Source organism: Labeo rohita, unplaced genomic scaffold (assembly GCF_022985175.1).
Source record: "Labeo rohita strain BAU-BD-2019 unplaced genomic scaffold, IGBB_LRoh.1.0 scaffold_359, whole genome shotgun sequence".
Classification (NCBI taxonomy): Eukaryota; Metazoa; Chordata; class Actinopteri; order Cypriniformes; family Cyprinidae; genus Labeo; species Labeo rohita.
In genome coordinates this window covers 58,452-75,301 of record NW_026129277.1, presented here as the reverse complement: position 1 = coordinate 75,301, position 16,850 = coordinate 58,452, and the positions used below count along the sequence as shown (strand labels likewise).

The window sequence follows — 16,850 nt, the reverse complement described above, 5'->3', positions numbered from 1 at the left end:
AGACTTTGCTCAGGCATCTTTGAATGACCATAAGAACAATTCAGATGCTGTGCAATGAGATCAGTCTGCTATAGTTAGTCAAGTTATCCAGTTCCATAACGCAGTTACATGACTTTTTGGTGTGGATGAATTAATTTGCAAAATGCGTTTCCATCTCCGTTGATCGGGATTTCATAATAAATAAATAAATAAATAACGCCTCAACCAACTCCACTAGCTGTGATCCTATTGGTCCTCTCTGCTCTGGTGGGCGTGGCTACTGTCATTCTTCTGGTTTGACATCAGATCCAGAAAAGCTGAACAAGACCAAGCGCATATTCACACGTCAAAACCCTAAAGGATGATGCTATTTCTTATATTCTTAATATTCATCTTCTGATATTGATGCGGCTCATTTTCAAATGCCCTTGAAGATTACCAAAGATTCTCAAATTTGTAATTTTTCATATTTGATATATGGATTTAATGGCTTTTTAAAATGTACCTCTTTTGCAGTGTCATTATTGTAGGCCTACATATTCTGTTTGAGGTCTTTGTTTATATGTCTGTCCATTTGTCATCTGTATTTGCTTGACTTTATCACTCTGAGGTTAAAGAGTCTCTCCACGTTTTATTACATTCATGTCGAGCGCCTCCTTGTGGAATACAATGGTTCAGCAGTGCATAGGAAGTTTTACATTGTTAAACATCGAATTTAGCATATGTAAATGTTTACATTATTATTAAGTTTATTTAATAATAGCTTTTTACTTTTTTATTACTATTATTTAAAAAAAAAAAAAAACTTAAGCAAACCACATCTACAGCTTAAGCATTACAAATTTTATTATTGTAATGAATAATGTAGCTACATTAAAGTGATGAGATTTACCTTGATGGATGCTTTCACACGCGGTTTTCGGAAGCGGAAGTCGTCACTGATCGACAGTTCATTCAGCAGGAGGCGCTTCAGAGGCTTTTTGTCTTGTTAGATTTGTTCCTGCACTTTTTTTTTTTAAATCCTTAGTGCTGTTAAGAACTGAGCAGATAATATATAAGGACTGTTGTGTAAATCTATCATAAATCAAACCTGAATATTAGGAAACACTGATTCAGGCCTTCACACTTCTGTTTCACCAGAAGAAAAGACAAAAGTAAAACTCATGTGTTTCACGTCTTTAATTATTATAGAGTTGTTCAGATATACCAATGTCTGCAAATAAAATCCATAGATCTCATTATGTACTCAAATATGTTTGTTTATTTATTTATAATAAAATTTGCCCAAGACAAAATTTCACATCAAACTACTTTTTTACATCGTATTTTTTTCAGCTGAGTAAATCAGATTTACAGGCTACTGTTCTCATTAACTTGTCCTGTGTGTTGTAGCAACACTGACAAAAATGCTGAAGGTCATTCACTGAATGTAGAAGCTCAGATTGTGTGTCAAAAATAAACCTGTTGTGGTCTGATGTTTATATATGAAATATGTTCAGTGTTGCCAAGTCCATGGTTTTCCAACTGGGCTTTGATACTATTGGAGCGGGTTGTTTTTCATGTCCACGGGTTGAAGCGACCTCAGTAACATACTATTTAGCCCCAAGAATGCAAATTTTACCAGTGGAACCCCACCCCAAAAAAATAATTTTACCCCCCGGAACGCGATTTTTACCGGGGACCCCCTCGAAACGCAATTGGGCTACTTTTGGGCTAGTTTTGAGTAACATTTGGGTGGGTTTTTGTGAGAACCTGGCAACCTGACTGAAGCGTTTCTTTATTTTCTTCTACGATCTGACTTTCACTTCATGCAAAACATATTTACAGTTAATAATAATAATAATAATAATAATAATAATAAAAATAATTATCCATCAACAGTCATCAACAGTCAACAATCAAACATTATTCTTATTATGCATCAGTTAGAAAGGTAAAATCTGTAAAAGCTTGTTCATTTCTGTGATGTTGATAAAGACAGACGTGTGAACGGAAACCAACTGAGGTTTGGGGAGGATTCAACTAGATAAATATCACAGTTTAGTTGTGAGTGTTTTCAGACATTTTAAGCATCACGGACTCAGTGAACCGATAAAGAAAATGTTTCTCAAATTAGTTTTGTTCTGTTTGTGGCGTCTGGTTGGTGAGTTTGAAATGTTTTTTTATGGTTTCAGTTGCATTTGTTCTGGTAGCATGTAATAAATTACTAGTTAAATTAGTCAGAGAGGATCAACGTTCACTGTTATTAATAATAGAAATAATTGAACTGTGAGAACAAGTTTGGATTCAGCTCTATTCAGTGATATTTTATTATAGCGATAGATTTATACAGCCTGTTTTTCGTGGTTTGAAGCTCAAATGCAGCAGCATTAATTTTAGTTGTCTGAAGTAAAACAAACAAACAAAAAAAAAAAAAACAATATTTTCTTTATAATATTCTTGTTTGTGTTTCATCAGTCAGTGGATGTTTCCAAACCATAATAGGTTTCATTTCAGACAGTTACACAAAATATCTTAAAAAAAAACAAAACAAAAAAAAAAAAAAAAAAAAAAACACACACACACCACATTTATAAATATACTAATATTTATAAATGTATCCTTTCTTTTAACAATTTTGCTTCTGTACCACTGAAGAACATTGATCAAATACTTTTAAACTTTATCTAGTGTTAGTGGTGGTTAACTGGGGATTATGTTATCTGGGGACATGCGCATGCACACAAAATAGAGTTTCCAGCAGATGTTAGTTTTACCTGAAACAGATCTCAAAGTTTCCATTATTTGTAAATGTTTGTATCATTGTTGGACTCGCTTTTGCTATTCCAATGTATCATTTAAATTTAAATGCACTTTCATGTCTCGTCTCACAGACCACTCTTTTTTTTTTCTTCTTCTTCTTTTTATTTCTTTTTTCAAAATATTGCTAAAGAATGAATGATAAACAAGCTATAGCTTTGCATTATGCATATAATTTAGAAGTCGAGACACAGATAGGATGCAGTGAATTATCCAGATTATTTATTTAAAGGAATGTTCAACAAACATACACATGGTTAATAGGTGTTGAAGCAAATTTAACAAAAAAAGCAATTTTAACATATACTGTAGCTTCAAAGCAGCATTCAATAAAATGCATGTTTCTGTTACTATGAAGAGAAATATGCCATGTCAAAAATGACTGTCAATGTATTGTCCATTCGTGACCCTACAAAGTCAGTCATAAGGATCAATATTTTTGTAAATTGACATTTATACATAAGCTGAAAGCTGAATAAATCAGTTTTTTGTTGATCTATTGTTTGTTAGGATAGTTATTTGGCCAAGATACAACTATTTGAAAATCTGGAACCTGAGGGTGCAAAATATTGAAAAAATCACCTTTAAAGTTGTCCAAACAAAGTTCTTAGCAATGCATATTACTTATCAAAAATTAAGTTTTGATATATTAACAATAGGAAATTTTACAAAATATACAAATATTCCCATGCTACTTAAGACTGTTTTTGTGGTCGAGGGTCATATATGGCAGAAATGTTCTATAACAGAGGTCTGTTAAGTCAAGTCACCTTTATTTATATAGTTAAACAGGAAAAATATTGTGTCAATAATGCAAACAAAACTTGATTCTCCTAAAAAGCAGCTCTAAAAAGAGGACAAGAGTAAACACAGGTGTTAGGGTGACCTAAAATTTTCACAAAGGTTAAATCCAAATGTTAGAGAGGTTGTTACCACTAAAATGAAGATAACTGGCACAATTCAAAGTTATATTATATATAAAGAGGCCCCCGCTCATTACATTTTACTTTTAAAACTGAATATGTGTCAAATTCACAGTTTAAAAAGTCTGCAGTAAAGTACATAATAAAGCTTTTCCTATTCTAATTGATTTTAAGGAGAGAGGTGTTTATGTGATTATGAGGTTAGTGGAATATTGTCTCTTGGAATATATGTAATAATTCAACATCACAGTATCATATGTTCTACCTGTATGTCCAACATGAAAAAGCTGTGGTTGCCACAGAGTGGATGTCAGAAGACTTTCATACAAAAGACAGTATGGAAACTGAAAAAAGGAACCTATGAATCAGTAAGAAAGATCCTACAACACGGTGCATTTTTAATTGTTAAAGTGCTCCTATTATGCCTTTTTAAGACCTTTCATGCAGTGTGTCATGTAGCTGTATGTGAACATAAACTATCTGCAAAGTTGTGAAGCTGATAGTGCACAACAAATAAAGTTATTGTCTATAAAAAAATAAAATAAAATAAAATAAAAAAGAGTTGGCTCACAATCACCACAGTCACACAGTCGTCAGGAATTCAATTTTTTTTCTGTTACGGCTATACGTCCACGCACATTCTACATTACAAACAACTTGCCCGCCCACAAACAGTAAAACAGTAAAATTTCCATGTGGTTTACATCATGTCAAGAAGGCACTGTATCCTACGCTGTGAGTAAATTTGTTTTATATTCACTTTCAAAAGATGAATCTACGAAGACTGTATTTTCTATAATAATAAGTAGTTGTGTATGTTATGTTGTGTAACAACCCTGCACATGTAGTGCTAACCGGCTAACTCACGCTTCTGTAGTTCTTTTGTTCAGTTGTGGGCCCACTGTAGTCTAAAAAAATGTGATTGATGCAGCTTGACTGTTTGTCTGTCTCATTAGTTGGAGTAATGATAAAGGATGGTGCACGAAGCGGCTTTCACACCAAATGCAGAAAGCGCTGCACTATTAAAACCCATTCATTTCAATTGCTTGCGCCGCCTGAGGCTTGTTTCTGCATCGACCAAAGCACATGCGCAGCGGAGCACACCACTGGTGCACAAGGCGCTCACGCCACACTCAAAGTTCAAATGAGTTGAACTTTTGCCGCTGCAATCTGAAGGGCTGCACTGAAAGCAGCAGCCAGCACAGTGCTTTCTGCGTTCGGTGTGAAAGCCACCTTAATGCATTATACAATACAACATAGAGCTTACATAAGCAAATTGCGAGCACTTTCCACGGTAGTCTGTGTTAACTTGTCGATCAGCCACTTCAGCCATCTCATCGTCAGACACCGGCTCAAATTGGTAAGGTACTTGATGCCATCTTTTCTATGTATTGACAAGTCTCCAGGGCTGTCATTCAGTTATAGCAATGGCCGTTTCGTTTTCCGACACACAGTGTACACTAAAGGACTCCAAATCTATTTTTGGAGAAAACTAAAGTATTTTTGACCTTGCATACATGTAAACCTGTTTTAGGAGTCTCATAAAACAATATTAGCAACCTTTAAAATGGCATAATAGGAGCACTTTAAACACTTGGTCCCCTTATAAATGTAAACATGCCACAAATGTGACATACATATAGCTTATATAAATTGTATAAAAAAAAAAAAAACTTACCTGTGTTCATCACACATATTGTAGAGTTTGGCGATAGCCCAGTATGTAGTATGTGAAAAAAAAAAATAAAAACACAAAGGCAGGAGTCATGAACCAAGTGTTGTTCTATACATGTTCATTGAAAGATTCATAACATTTAAATTCACAAACCTAACAGAGTATAATGTACAGTATAATACAGACACACTAACCATATTAAGCATACATAAAATTGAATTAATTTAACTGATTATATGATCATTATATGATCTAAGAAACTGAATAAAAAATTGTTCTAAACAGAGTTCTAGGCCTATGCAAAATGTTGATTTTAGATCACTCACAACTCAGTCATATATCCAGGCGTTAGGGCAATCAAGAGATTTCAGAAATTAAAATAAATAAATAAATAAATAAATAAATAATTGAAATCACTTAAACTCAAACCAAAGCATCAAACCAAAGTTCTTTTTTATTATTTTTTTTTTTTTCTTTCATAGTAAGTAATCACTCAGATAATAAATGATTTGATTAGGAGCAATAGTAAACTACAGATCAATTAACAAGACTTGTCAATAAAAACATAATGGACTTCACAATTCTTGTATGCTTTAGGTAGTGTTAGATCACTGTCTCCATGCCTAGACAATTAAGATCCAGCCCCGGACGCCAGATCCCGCCAGAAAATATCAGTTTGTCCAGTATCAGAACAATTCGTCAGCAGAGAGGTCTAATACCCAAACCCTGTTAACAGGAGGTCTTGTCTGGCACCCAAAATACCCAAAACACTATTAACAGTCTTCTATCAGCCAAGAAGTTGACTGAGGAAAAAGCCAGAGAAAGTGAAGAGCAAAAGCAGGAGACGAAGTAATGATGATAAAAAGGAGCAAAGTTTATTGAATAGTCTTGGCTGCGTATGTCTCAATGCTCAGACTTCATCTGAAGAACACAAATTCAACAAGTATTGTTATACCAAACTGATTCACAACAACATCCCATAAACCTCTCTTGTTCATGAAGACAAACAGCCCTTGAAGTCACACAGTCATAAGACTAAACAACAATGAAAAAAAAAAGATATAAAAAACAACTATAATATAATATAAATGACTAATCAATTAATGAATCAATAAAATGAATATATAAATGACTATAATGATTATTGTAAATGATTACATTAATGAAGAATAAATGAAGAATATATAAAAAGGAAACAAAACACAACACAAATGTATAGTTGCTCTGAGGCAAAACACAGACATTTCATTGAGCATTGTCAGATCCCTAACTTAATCTATTTGTTCATTTGAACACCTATGACAGCACATTACAGACACAATGTTATCCAGTGATACTGAAAAGAAAATACAACTTTACCTCAGTTCCTTGAGGAGCTTGATCATCCATTGAAACAATTGTCCCACGTGGGCGTGGTTTGTGATCGTGATATGGAAACATAGTAAACTTCCTTAACACTGTGTGAAATACGCAGGAACGGACACCACAAAATCAAAGTGCTTTATTATGGGTGCCAAATGTATACAGTTGGTGAAACATGTTTGTTAATCTATGATATAAACATATTGCCTGCATGCACACATCCCCAGTTAACATGATCCCCAGTTGGTCCATAACAATGGCTTTGTTAAACCAGCATAAAATAAGTACATTGGAACTTTAATCTGTGAAAAACTGTTTTTCAGGTGTGTTTGGTCAGAGTGAAGTGAAATCAGTAATGGAGGGAGATTCAGTCACTCTAAATTCTGATCTTACTGAAATAATGGATGGTGGTCTGATTCAGTGGGTGTTTGGAAATGAAAACACTTTAATAGCTGAAATCAATAGACAGACCAGCACAATCACTGTATATGATGATGTTCTTGATGGGAGATTCAAAGACAGACTGAAGCTGGACAAGCAAACTGGGTCTCTGACCATCACAAACGTGAGAATTGGACAGGCTGGACGGTATAAACTACAGACCAACAGTGTGAGCAGGTCTTTTACTGTCATTGTCTCTGGTGAGTTGAATATTTGACATTGTTAATTTCAAATGTAAATTCCAAACTATTTATTTTTGTAAACAATCATAACGTTATTTAACTATCTTAATCTGTGACATTCTCTTTCTGTTTGTTCTCTGTATGTCTTTGGTGATACAGTTAATGTATCAGTGATGGAGGGAGAGTCAGTCACTCTAAACTCTGGCCCGACCTGTAATAATGGAGGGTGATCAAATTCAGTGGTGGTTTGGTTATAAGCCTAAAGGCATTCTGATAGCTGAAATCAACAATCAGACAGACAACATCACTGTATATGGGAGATTTAGTGACAAGCTGGACAAACAAACTGGATCTCTGACCATCACAAACACTAGACCTGAACATGCTGGACTTTATAAACTACACATCAACAGTGTGACCAAGATTTTCAGGCTCACTGTCTACAGTGAGTTTAATATTGGGTTCTCATTTATTTATAATGGACATATATACATTTATAATGTGGAATAAAAACATCAAACTGAGAAATGTTTTGAGTGTAATTTTTTTTACAAAGTTTTGTTACTGTACATAGTGCACAGTTAAAACAATGATTGTGAAAGCTCATTATAATTTGAATTTCAGAAAACATTGATCCAGGCCTCTACACGACTCCGTTCCTCCAGAAACAACTAAGGTAAACTTGCATGTGTTTCAACTAGTCTTGACTTTCAGAAGAGTTATTTTGCAAACACCAAATCTCTGAGATATCTAATTTTTCTAAATGAACAACAGGTCATTAACATTGGACCAATGTAATTTTTTAATGTTAATGATTATGAAAACCTTCAGGAATTAGCTGTCCCTGACAGCAAATTATATATTTAATAACTTTTAAATAAATGTTAAATAATCATTTTATTACATTTAAATGAATAAAGTTATTAACAAAATCGAAACAAAAATCAAATTGCACAGAAAATGTTTCTAATGTGTTTTGTGCTGTTTGTGGCATCAGGCTGATGAGTTTAAAATATGTGTTTTTATGGCTTCAACTGCTTTTGTAAAAGTGTGTTTGGACATGAAGTCTGTGACTGAGAGATTTTCAGTCTCTAAACTCTGGTCTCAGTGAAATGATGGGTTTTGATCTGATTGGGCGGAGGCATTTAAATCACTGTTTATCATAGTGATTTAAATCACAAAATTTATCATAGTGATCATCAACATTGTGACCAAAAGTTTGAGTCTCACTGTCTACAGTGAGTTAAATATCATTTTCACCTCTTGTATTAAAGTAGATCCAAAGATGTTTTGTCCTTAAAATGACTAATAAGCCTAATGTTTACATTTGTAGCATTCAGGTTTATTTCTTACTTTCTGTATCAGGTTGTTTTATAAATGCACTACTTTCAGTCTTGGTTCCTCTTGATGTTTCTTCCTCGTCTGCTTCAGTATCTTCATTAATCCTCATTTCTTTTTATTCTTTCATGTTTTCAGCTCGTCTGCCTATTCTTGTCATCAGCAGAAACTCTACGCAATGTTCTTCAAGATCAAGCTCTGTGAACTCTCTGCTCTGGTGGGTGTTGCTACTGTCCTTCTTCTGGTTTATGACATCAGATGCAGAAGAGCTGAACAAGATCAAGCACATATTCACACTTCAGAAACCTAAACGATGTAATTTCTCATGCAACTATTGCATTTTTGTCATTTAATAATCTGCGTTTGTTTTTACAGGCTTTATATATTCATCGGTTGGTAATGATGCTTATATTCAGATGCTCATAAACATTTAAAACATCAAATGCAAGTGTTTGCCAAAGTGTAACAGGCTTTCCTACCCAGATAGCAACATAATGTCGGCCCAGATCCGGCAGATGTGGCATGATGATCTGGCCCACATGCAGCGTGGAATGATGGCACTTGGGTGGACCGCTCCTGTTTGCCAAATCTGGGCCAAAAGCAGCCCACAGCAATGCCACATATGTCAGCCAAGAGCCACAACCTTAGATGAAATACAAGAGCTGGATTTTGTTTTAAATTTTTTAAATTTTGTTTAAACAAAGGACAAAATTTTGCATAAGGCTGACACACACAGATATCAGCCATCAGCATATGAATCTCAACAATGGTGACAAAACAATCAGATAATCGGATCAATTCTGGACATCACAAAAGGCTGCATAATTTATTCATGCTGTGATGCATGCTGGGAGTTTTGTACTGTGGTTCCCAGCATGCATTGCAACTTTGCACTTTCTATTGTCACCATTGTTGAGGTTCACGTGTTGATTTATGATGGCTTCCCGGATTTTTTTTTAAACTGGTTTTGCAAGACTACAAACAGTTTCGTACTACAAATGAACTATTTCTGTAACGTAATTGGAAAAGCCAAATGACAGTGAATCAGGCTAATTCATTCATACAACTTTCAATAGTTTAGTCAACACCTGATTTCATCTTGTTTTTATCTGTTACTGCTGAAGTGTTTTTACAAACACACCATCATAGCAACATACAAATATACACTTATATTAAAAAAAGTGTTACGAGCCCAATTAATGGAAACACTAACCACTATTATGGTAGAGTAGATTTAAGCCTGTTAATTTGCAAAAAATAACTTCTGTAAAGTCAATCTGGTCAGAAATGCATGGTGATGCTGTTTGTGGAGTTGTTTAAATCTCCTCCTCTGAGATCTTCAGAGATTGAATGTCTTTTATCTTCTGCTGATTTCATCTAAGGTTGTGGCTCTTGGCTGACATGTGGCATTGCTATGGCCTGCTTTTGGCCCAGATCTGGCAAACAGGAGCGGTCCACCCAAGTGCCATCATTCCACGCTGCATGTGGGCCAGATCATCATGCCACATGTGCCAAATGTGGGCCGGATCTGGGCCGACATTATGTTGCTATCTGGGATATTATTTATTTATACACACAACATATTCTTTCATATTTTAATAAGGGATTTAATGGCTTTTAACAATGGTCCTGTCTTATAGTGTTATATATTGATTCAGTTTGAAGGCTTTATTTGTCTGTAAGATAAGACACACAGGTCTCACTTGTCCATTTATCATCTTTATTTGCTTGCCTTTATCAAAAAAGTTTTCTTACTCTGATGTTCAAAAGTCTATCCATGTTTGATTACATTTATTATGTTGAGCGCCTCCTGGTGGAATACAAAGTTTCAGTGCATATAATGTCTTACATTATTAAAACATTATGTATAAATGTTTACATTATATTAACCTTATTATACCAATAAAACAGTATTTTACTTATTACTAAGAAATTGTTATTTTTGTAATACTGCAAGATTTTCTTAAGCAAACGTATATACAGCTAACACATTACTATTTTTATTAATACACTGAATAATGAACACGTAATGAGTTTGTTAATGGACGCTTTTCACATGCGCGGTTCTCAGAAGCGGAAGTCGGCATCGATAAACAACTACACTTGAGAACAAGTGACTGCAGCAAATATTTTTATTCAATGTTTCAATTTAATTTGTTCGAACAGGAAAAGACGAAAAAAAAAAAACTTTAAACTTTACCACAACTTTCCAAACCTTCAACACCCTTACAGCAGTGTTTACTAGCTTTTAATTTGTAATGTATTTCCAGAGTAGCCTAACACAATACATATATACTTTTCAAAATTAAAAGTGAAACACTTTGGCAGATGTAGGATTAATAACAGCGGAAGCGCGTCATCAGAGTTTGTGAATGTTATTCCTCTCGACGGTTCATCCAGCAGGTGGCACTCAACGTATCAGAGGCCTTTGGTTGTCTTATTGGAGAAATTTGTGCCCTAAAATGATGTTTAATCTTTTGGGTGCATTTTTTTTTTATCTGACAGTCCTTATTGTTATAAACCCAGTGAACAGTTAAAGGGGATCGGATGCAATTGGGTTTGGGCTCCCGTGGGATTTACGGGACCCAGCGCAAATTTCATGGGAGCGGGCGGTGTTATCTTTGCTGCAGGAGGGAGTGGGCGGTCTTGGTCAGAAATTCAGTGGGAGCGGGCGGGTGTGGGTTTAAAAAAACAGTCCCGTGCAGGGCTCTAGTTGAACATCAATGTGTGTTGGCAGTGTATGTACACATCTACCCTATAATGATACAAATCTATGCAGTGTTTGTAAAAATCTGTAAAAATAATATCCCCTTTTTCAAATCGAGCCATTCTCAGATGCCGCTCAGATGCTGCTCCCACGATAGTTGATTGACATGAGCGTCTTACCTCAGATCAGCTGTAACAGTCCAACCTCCATTGTTTCGATGCTGGAGCAGGGATGTAAGTTAGACAAGAATATCTCAGATTGAGCGATTGAGGTGTTGTGTTGCTGGATGTAATAATGAACATAGTGGTCATCATTTACTCTTGACATCTGAGCTGCTGAAGATACAATGGATTACATTTGTTTTTGAATGGAATGCGCCTCCCGATCTACATAAATGCATCTATGTTCGCGCGAATCATTCCTGATCCAGCTTCACTTACAGCAGAAGTAAGTATCAGGGTTTTTTTATGAATCTTTGTGATCACCTTTCCTAATAACATGCTAGTTAGTAAGTTTAGCAGCTAAATGCGGCTAAAGTAAACAGGCTCATCACTCCACACAGAGAAGAGAGGGGCGGGGCGAGCGGAGCTCATTAACATTTAAAGCAACCTCGACCAGAACAGGATGATTTTTGTAGATCTCATTTTGACAAGGTAAAAAAGGGTGTTAACGCAACCAGTGAGAATTTTTAACCAAAGTATATTTTAGACTTTTCATTAAGACCCTAAAGAATGGGCATCTGATGACCCCTTTAAAATGTGAGGATTTTGTACAGGTGCATCTTAACTGGAATTTTAGGAAATATTGATCCAGACTGAGGTAAACTCACATGTGTTTCAAATAGTGTTTCTACAGTCAAACAGCCACATATCTTATTATGAACTCAAACAAGGCGGGAGCACGCGCATATTTTCCAGATGTGAGCAAAAAGAACTTGAATTGCTCCCTCAATTTTGATTGGACACATAAAAGTAATACATCACCTGAATCTGTAGAAAGTTTACTTTCATTTGTGTACGCTCAACATATTAACAAATGTTCGTGGTTTTTGTAAATAAAGAAAATATACAGGGTGTCCTTTCAGTCTTCTCGGTCTCCGTGAATATCCAGTTGAAATGCGTCACTAAAATGAACTAAAACTCAGCGAATACATGACACACAAACACCAGAGATATGTCTATAGAAAGCTTGGAATGTCTACTTTTAAAGGAAGTAAATTTAATCGAAAACACATATTCTGTGTGTAAGTAATCTGTATGAAACCAGTACCATGTCCTGTTTTTCCCCTCTGAGCTCATTACCGCTAATTAGATCACGCCCACGCGCTGCTCGCGCTATTGTTATCACAAACATCCACGTGAAAGACGCGCGAAATGACCGCCCACATCAACTCGTAAACAAAGCAGCAACGTGTTTGTGTCCGATACTTTCGTTTTTGGAAGAAGTCGCTGAGAGGAAAAAGCCTTGTATTTACTCCGGATGAGGACGCGCTGAGAGGAACAGGATAAACTTGTTTATCTCACAAACAGAAAGCCAGCGCGGCTACAGACAGCTGACGAGAGGATCTTATACAGTGTAAGTAATGTTTCTTATTGGCATTAGATAGTGTGTTGTTGTGACATAAACTTGAACGCATTTACTAGTTGGACTTTTTCAAAACTATAATTCCTGACTAAAATGTGTGAAATCGAGTGCAGCATTTTGAAATATCATACGTAACTTTTCAATGCACAGAAGCTGAGCGAGAGGAGAGGAGGGGAGGGGAGCAGAGTACAGTTCACCTCTCCCAAATGAAGCGGAGAAGGAGGTGGGCTAAACTATGTCAGTGAGACCTGACTTTATTACAAATAACGCACATTTAATGCAAAATATTACTTTGAAAAAAAGAGAAAAAAAATTATAAAACACAGACCAATAAGTTGCACTTTTTTTTATTTATTTAATTGTGTGAAATTGCTAATAAAAATAGGTAATAAAAAACGATTATGATGTGGAGGTGAATCTGGTCGTGAGTGACAGTGTTGGGGGGCGGGAAATCTGTTGATTGTCGATTACAAAGTAAACACAGCGATGGAGAGAAAAAGGCCAAAGCTGTCAGGTGCCCAGTTTAGGAAAAAAAGAAAAGAAGATGAGGAGAAACGGGCAAAAGATAAAAGTATGTAACAATGTTCTCTCTGTATGATTAAGGTATTAATGTCATTATGTTAATTAGTGGTATAACGTTAACTCTTAGGTTTGTTAGCCTTCTTGCTTATGATGCTTGCTATGCTTACCTTGCTAAAAAAAACACAATAAAAGCCTAATATACATATATATTATGAACCATTAACTTTTTCCAGTGAAACTATTACAAAATTCCTTATTGTAGTGTGTTTTGGACACTTTTCCAATAGGATTTACCATCCCACCCACCAGTAGAATCCATAATATACCCGCAGACACTGTTATACTTACCATTAAAACTAATACCATTCAATAGGGGAGCATATCTCATATGATGCCATTATTGATGACTTTGCATCTAGAAAGGCCAGAAATGTAAGATTTTAGTTTCAGTTTGTGTTTTCTGTTCTGCAGTGAAATAATTTAATTTTCTTTAGTGTGATTTATTCTATATTTATTCTATATTTTATTATGTATATTATTGTATATAATTTTTCTTAAATAATATTTGTTTGTACACAGTATATTTATTTAAGTTATGAGCAGGTTTTTTTTTTGTTTTTGTTTTTTTTTTTTTTGCAAAAATTGGTCTGTTACAGGATGACATGTAGTATTACTACAGTGAAACGTGTGGTGGTGTGTACAAAATGTGAATTTCTTTTTTTTTTTTTTTTGGTGTTTGGGGGGGCGCCGGGAGGGAGTCTCGCCCGGGGGCGCAATTCTGCGTAGAACCGCCACTGCGTGTGTGCGCGTCCATGTTGCTGAGTAATGAACGTGACTGAAGCGGGATCATGTAATTAACCCGAAAACAAACAAAACATAAAAATCTAATTTCTGACATTTGCTGGTAGGTGGCATTTAACTGTCAAGACAGCTACCCACTAAACATTGGAAGTCGTAGTGACGTGACCCTGACCGACGGACCCAATATAGACGTGATCTGCACCTCTATCCGACGTCCAATGTTTAGTGGGTATGGACAGCTATACCTGCAAGTATGTGCCTCGTCCATTAACAGTATATAGCGGGACAAGTTATTCCTTACTTTTTAGTGTAAGAAATACAATGTGTGGCGTTACGGCGTGTGAAATGGTTCAAATGCGTGAGACCTGAGAGTTCCGCATCGCATGTGGATAAAATATCTTTGAGAAAATTTTAGCCACATACAGCACATAAATATTGTTATTAAATGATATGATATAACAAAAAACGTTTTGTGAGTCAGATTAAATGCTGTATTTCCCTGTTTCCCGTCCTCATTATGCTCTGCATTGCGAGCAAAGAAAATGATGTCTGTGAAAAATATTTCAGATGGGTGAGGCGTGTAGACGAGCAAATGTCCCGGATCAGGGGCGTAGCAAGCTTTTCCAAAGTGTGGGGGATGAATGTGGTTTGTTTGTTAAGTGGTTTGTTTGACAGGACTGTGACTGCTACATTTTGCTTACTTGCAGATAAGCAAGTAAGCAATTGAGATATAAAACAAAAAAAAAGTCCTCACAAAAAGCTTTTTCTAAATAATAATAATATAAACAAAAGTATAATAATATAAATAATAGTAATTTAACAAAATAATTTAACAATTTACCGTTTTTAAACATTAAAATAATATACACATTAAAATAATATTCTTCCATAGTCAACAGGTATGCAAACTGACATTATTTCTCACTTTTTTCTCCTCAACAGATACAATCAAACACAACAGGCAAGTCAGCTAATGAACAAACAATGCTCAAAATATCAAAATCAATTGCACTGGCAATAAACCCATAAATACATTGCTTAACATTGTCAATTTGTCCCTCCTCATCAATTTCCTGCCTTCTTCATCACAGTTACTTTATGCATTGCATGCCACACACATAACCGAACTTAGCTAAGTTAGCTACTGAACACTATCCCAATTAGCAATTGCCATTAGTCTAAAAAACGAAATATAATACAGAAAACATTCGACATGCCAACAAAACATAAACAGAACATCTTCCCAAACATATATCAAGCTTATTTAAAAACCTCAAAAGCATAAACATTCAAAGTACCTGGAAAACGGAGATGTAAATAATCATAATAACCATAAATTCCCGCCTCCTCTGCACGAGCTGACCGATAAATCTAACACACCAAGAGAGGCAAGACTTAAGGCAGAACAGCCAATCATCAGCCGGTGTCATGTTTGAGGAGGAGGGGAGAGGAGAGCTGAAGCGAGCGTAGACACAGAGGGGCCAGAGAAACGGAGGAGCGAATGCGAAGGCGTTTGTTCAAAACTGCGGGAAAACTGTAGAAAAAGTGTGGGCGTTGAACCCTCTCACCGGGAAAAGTGTGGGTGTTAAAACACCCACATCCCCCGCGGGTGCGACGCCCCTGTCCCGGATGTGACTGATAACGCTCATAAGCTAATAAGTGCTAATAAGGGTAACTCTGCGCATTTACACCGGCCAGAGGGCGCTGTTTAGCTAGTGTAAATTCTCTTAAATTCAACACCACACGTTTAACTCTTTACTCTAAAAGTCCTTAACACCAGGATTTTAACACTGGAGATTTTGCAGTGAACAAATGAGCTGAAAAGTGTTACAGGAAAGAGCAGAGCCAAACACTCTCAGGATCGCATGTACAGATCTGCTTTAAGACACTTTTAACTAGTCAGTGATCATATTATAGATTAGTTTAATTCTGTTAAAAATGATATTGATCTATAGGAAGTTGTGGCCTACTGTGGCTAAAAGTTGCAATGAGGGTGTGACAAAATCAGCAAAACAGAGCTAGATGGTCACATGCATTAACACTTAAAAATGTGTGGTTATTTTAGCTGACAGTACAGTTTTTGATGACTTTACCACAGGTCAACCTCACATCAGACCATCTGTCATTTATTGCTGAACCCGTTTTGAAGAGTTTGCCTTTTCGTATTTGTGGACTGAAACAGTTGAAGATGTTTCACCGATTTTGGCTCTGTTTGTGTTTGTGGTGTGTGGTTGGTGAGTTTGAAATGTGTATGACTTTAGTTCTTTCTTTAGATTCAGTGTTTGTTTGCTTGTTTTCTAAATGTTCTTTATATAAAACACTGAATCTCAAACAGCAGCACTATTAGTTAAAGTTAAAGTGAAGTAAAAGGTTTTCTGTGTTTGATGTGTGGAGCTCAAATTAACTTTGGTTTCTGTATCAGGAAATCAGAGTTTTATTCAAAATCACAACAAAGATGTGATTATTAATACACATCAGTTTGCTTGTTCTTTTATGATATTATTCATTTCAAATGTAAATTTTGCACTAGTGTAAGA

The 16,850-nt window shown here is 35.6% G+C and overlaps 1 protein-coding gene across 1 annotated transcript in view; it reads left to right on the top strand.

Moving 5' to 3' along the window:
* The first annotated feature begins 9,193 nt into the window (after positions 1-9,193).
* The window catches only part of LOC127160477 (uncharacterized), a 13,824-nt gene continuing 6,167 nt past the window's right edge, over positions 9,194-16,850 (top strand). Inside the window, exon 1 of the mRNA XM_051103121.1 lies at positions 9,194-9,323. Coding sequence (XP_050959078.1) covers positions 9,194-9,323 — 130 coding nt within the window. The remainder of the gene's footprint in view (positions 9,324-16,850) is intronic.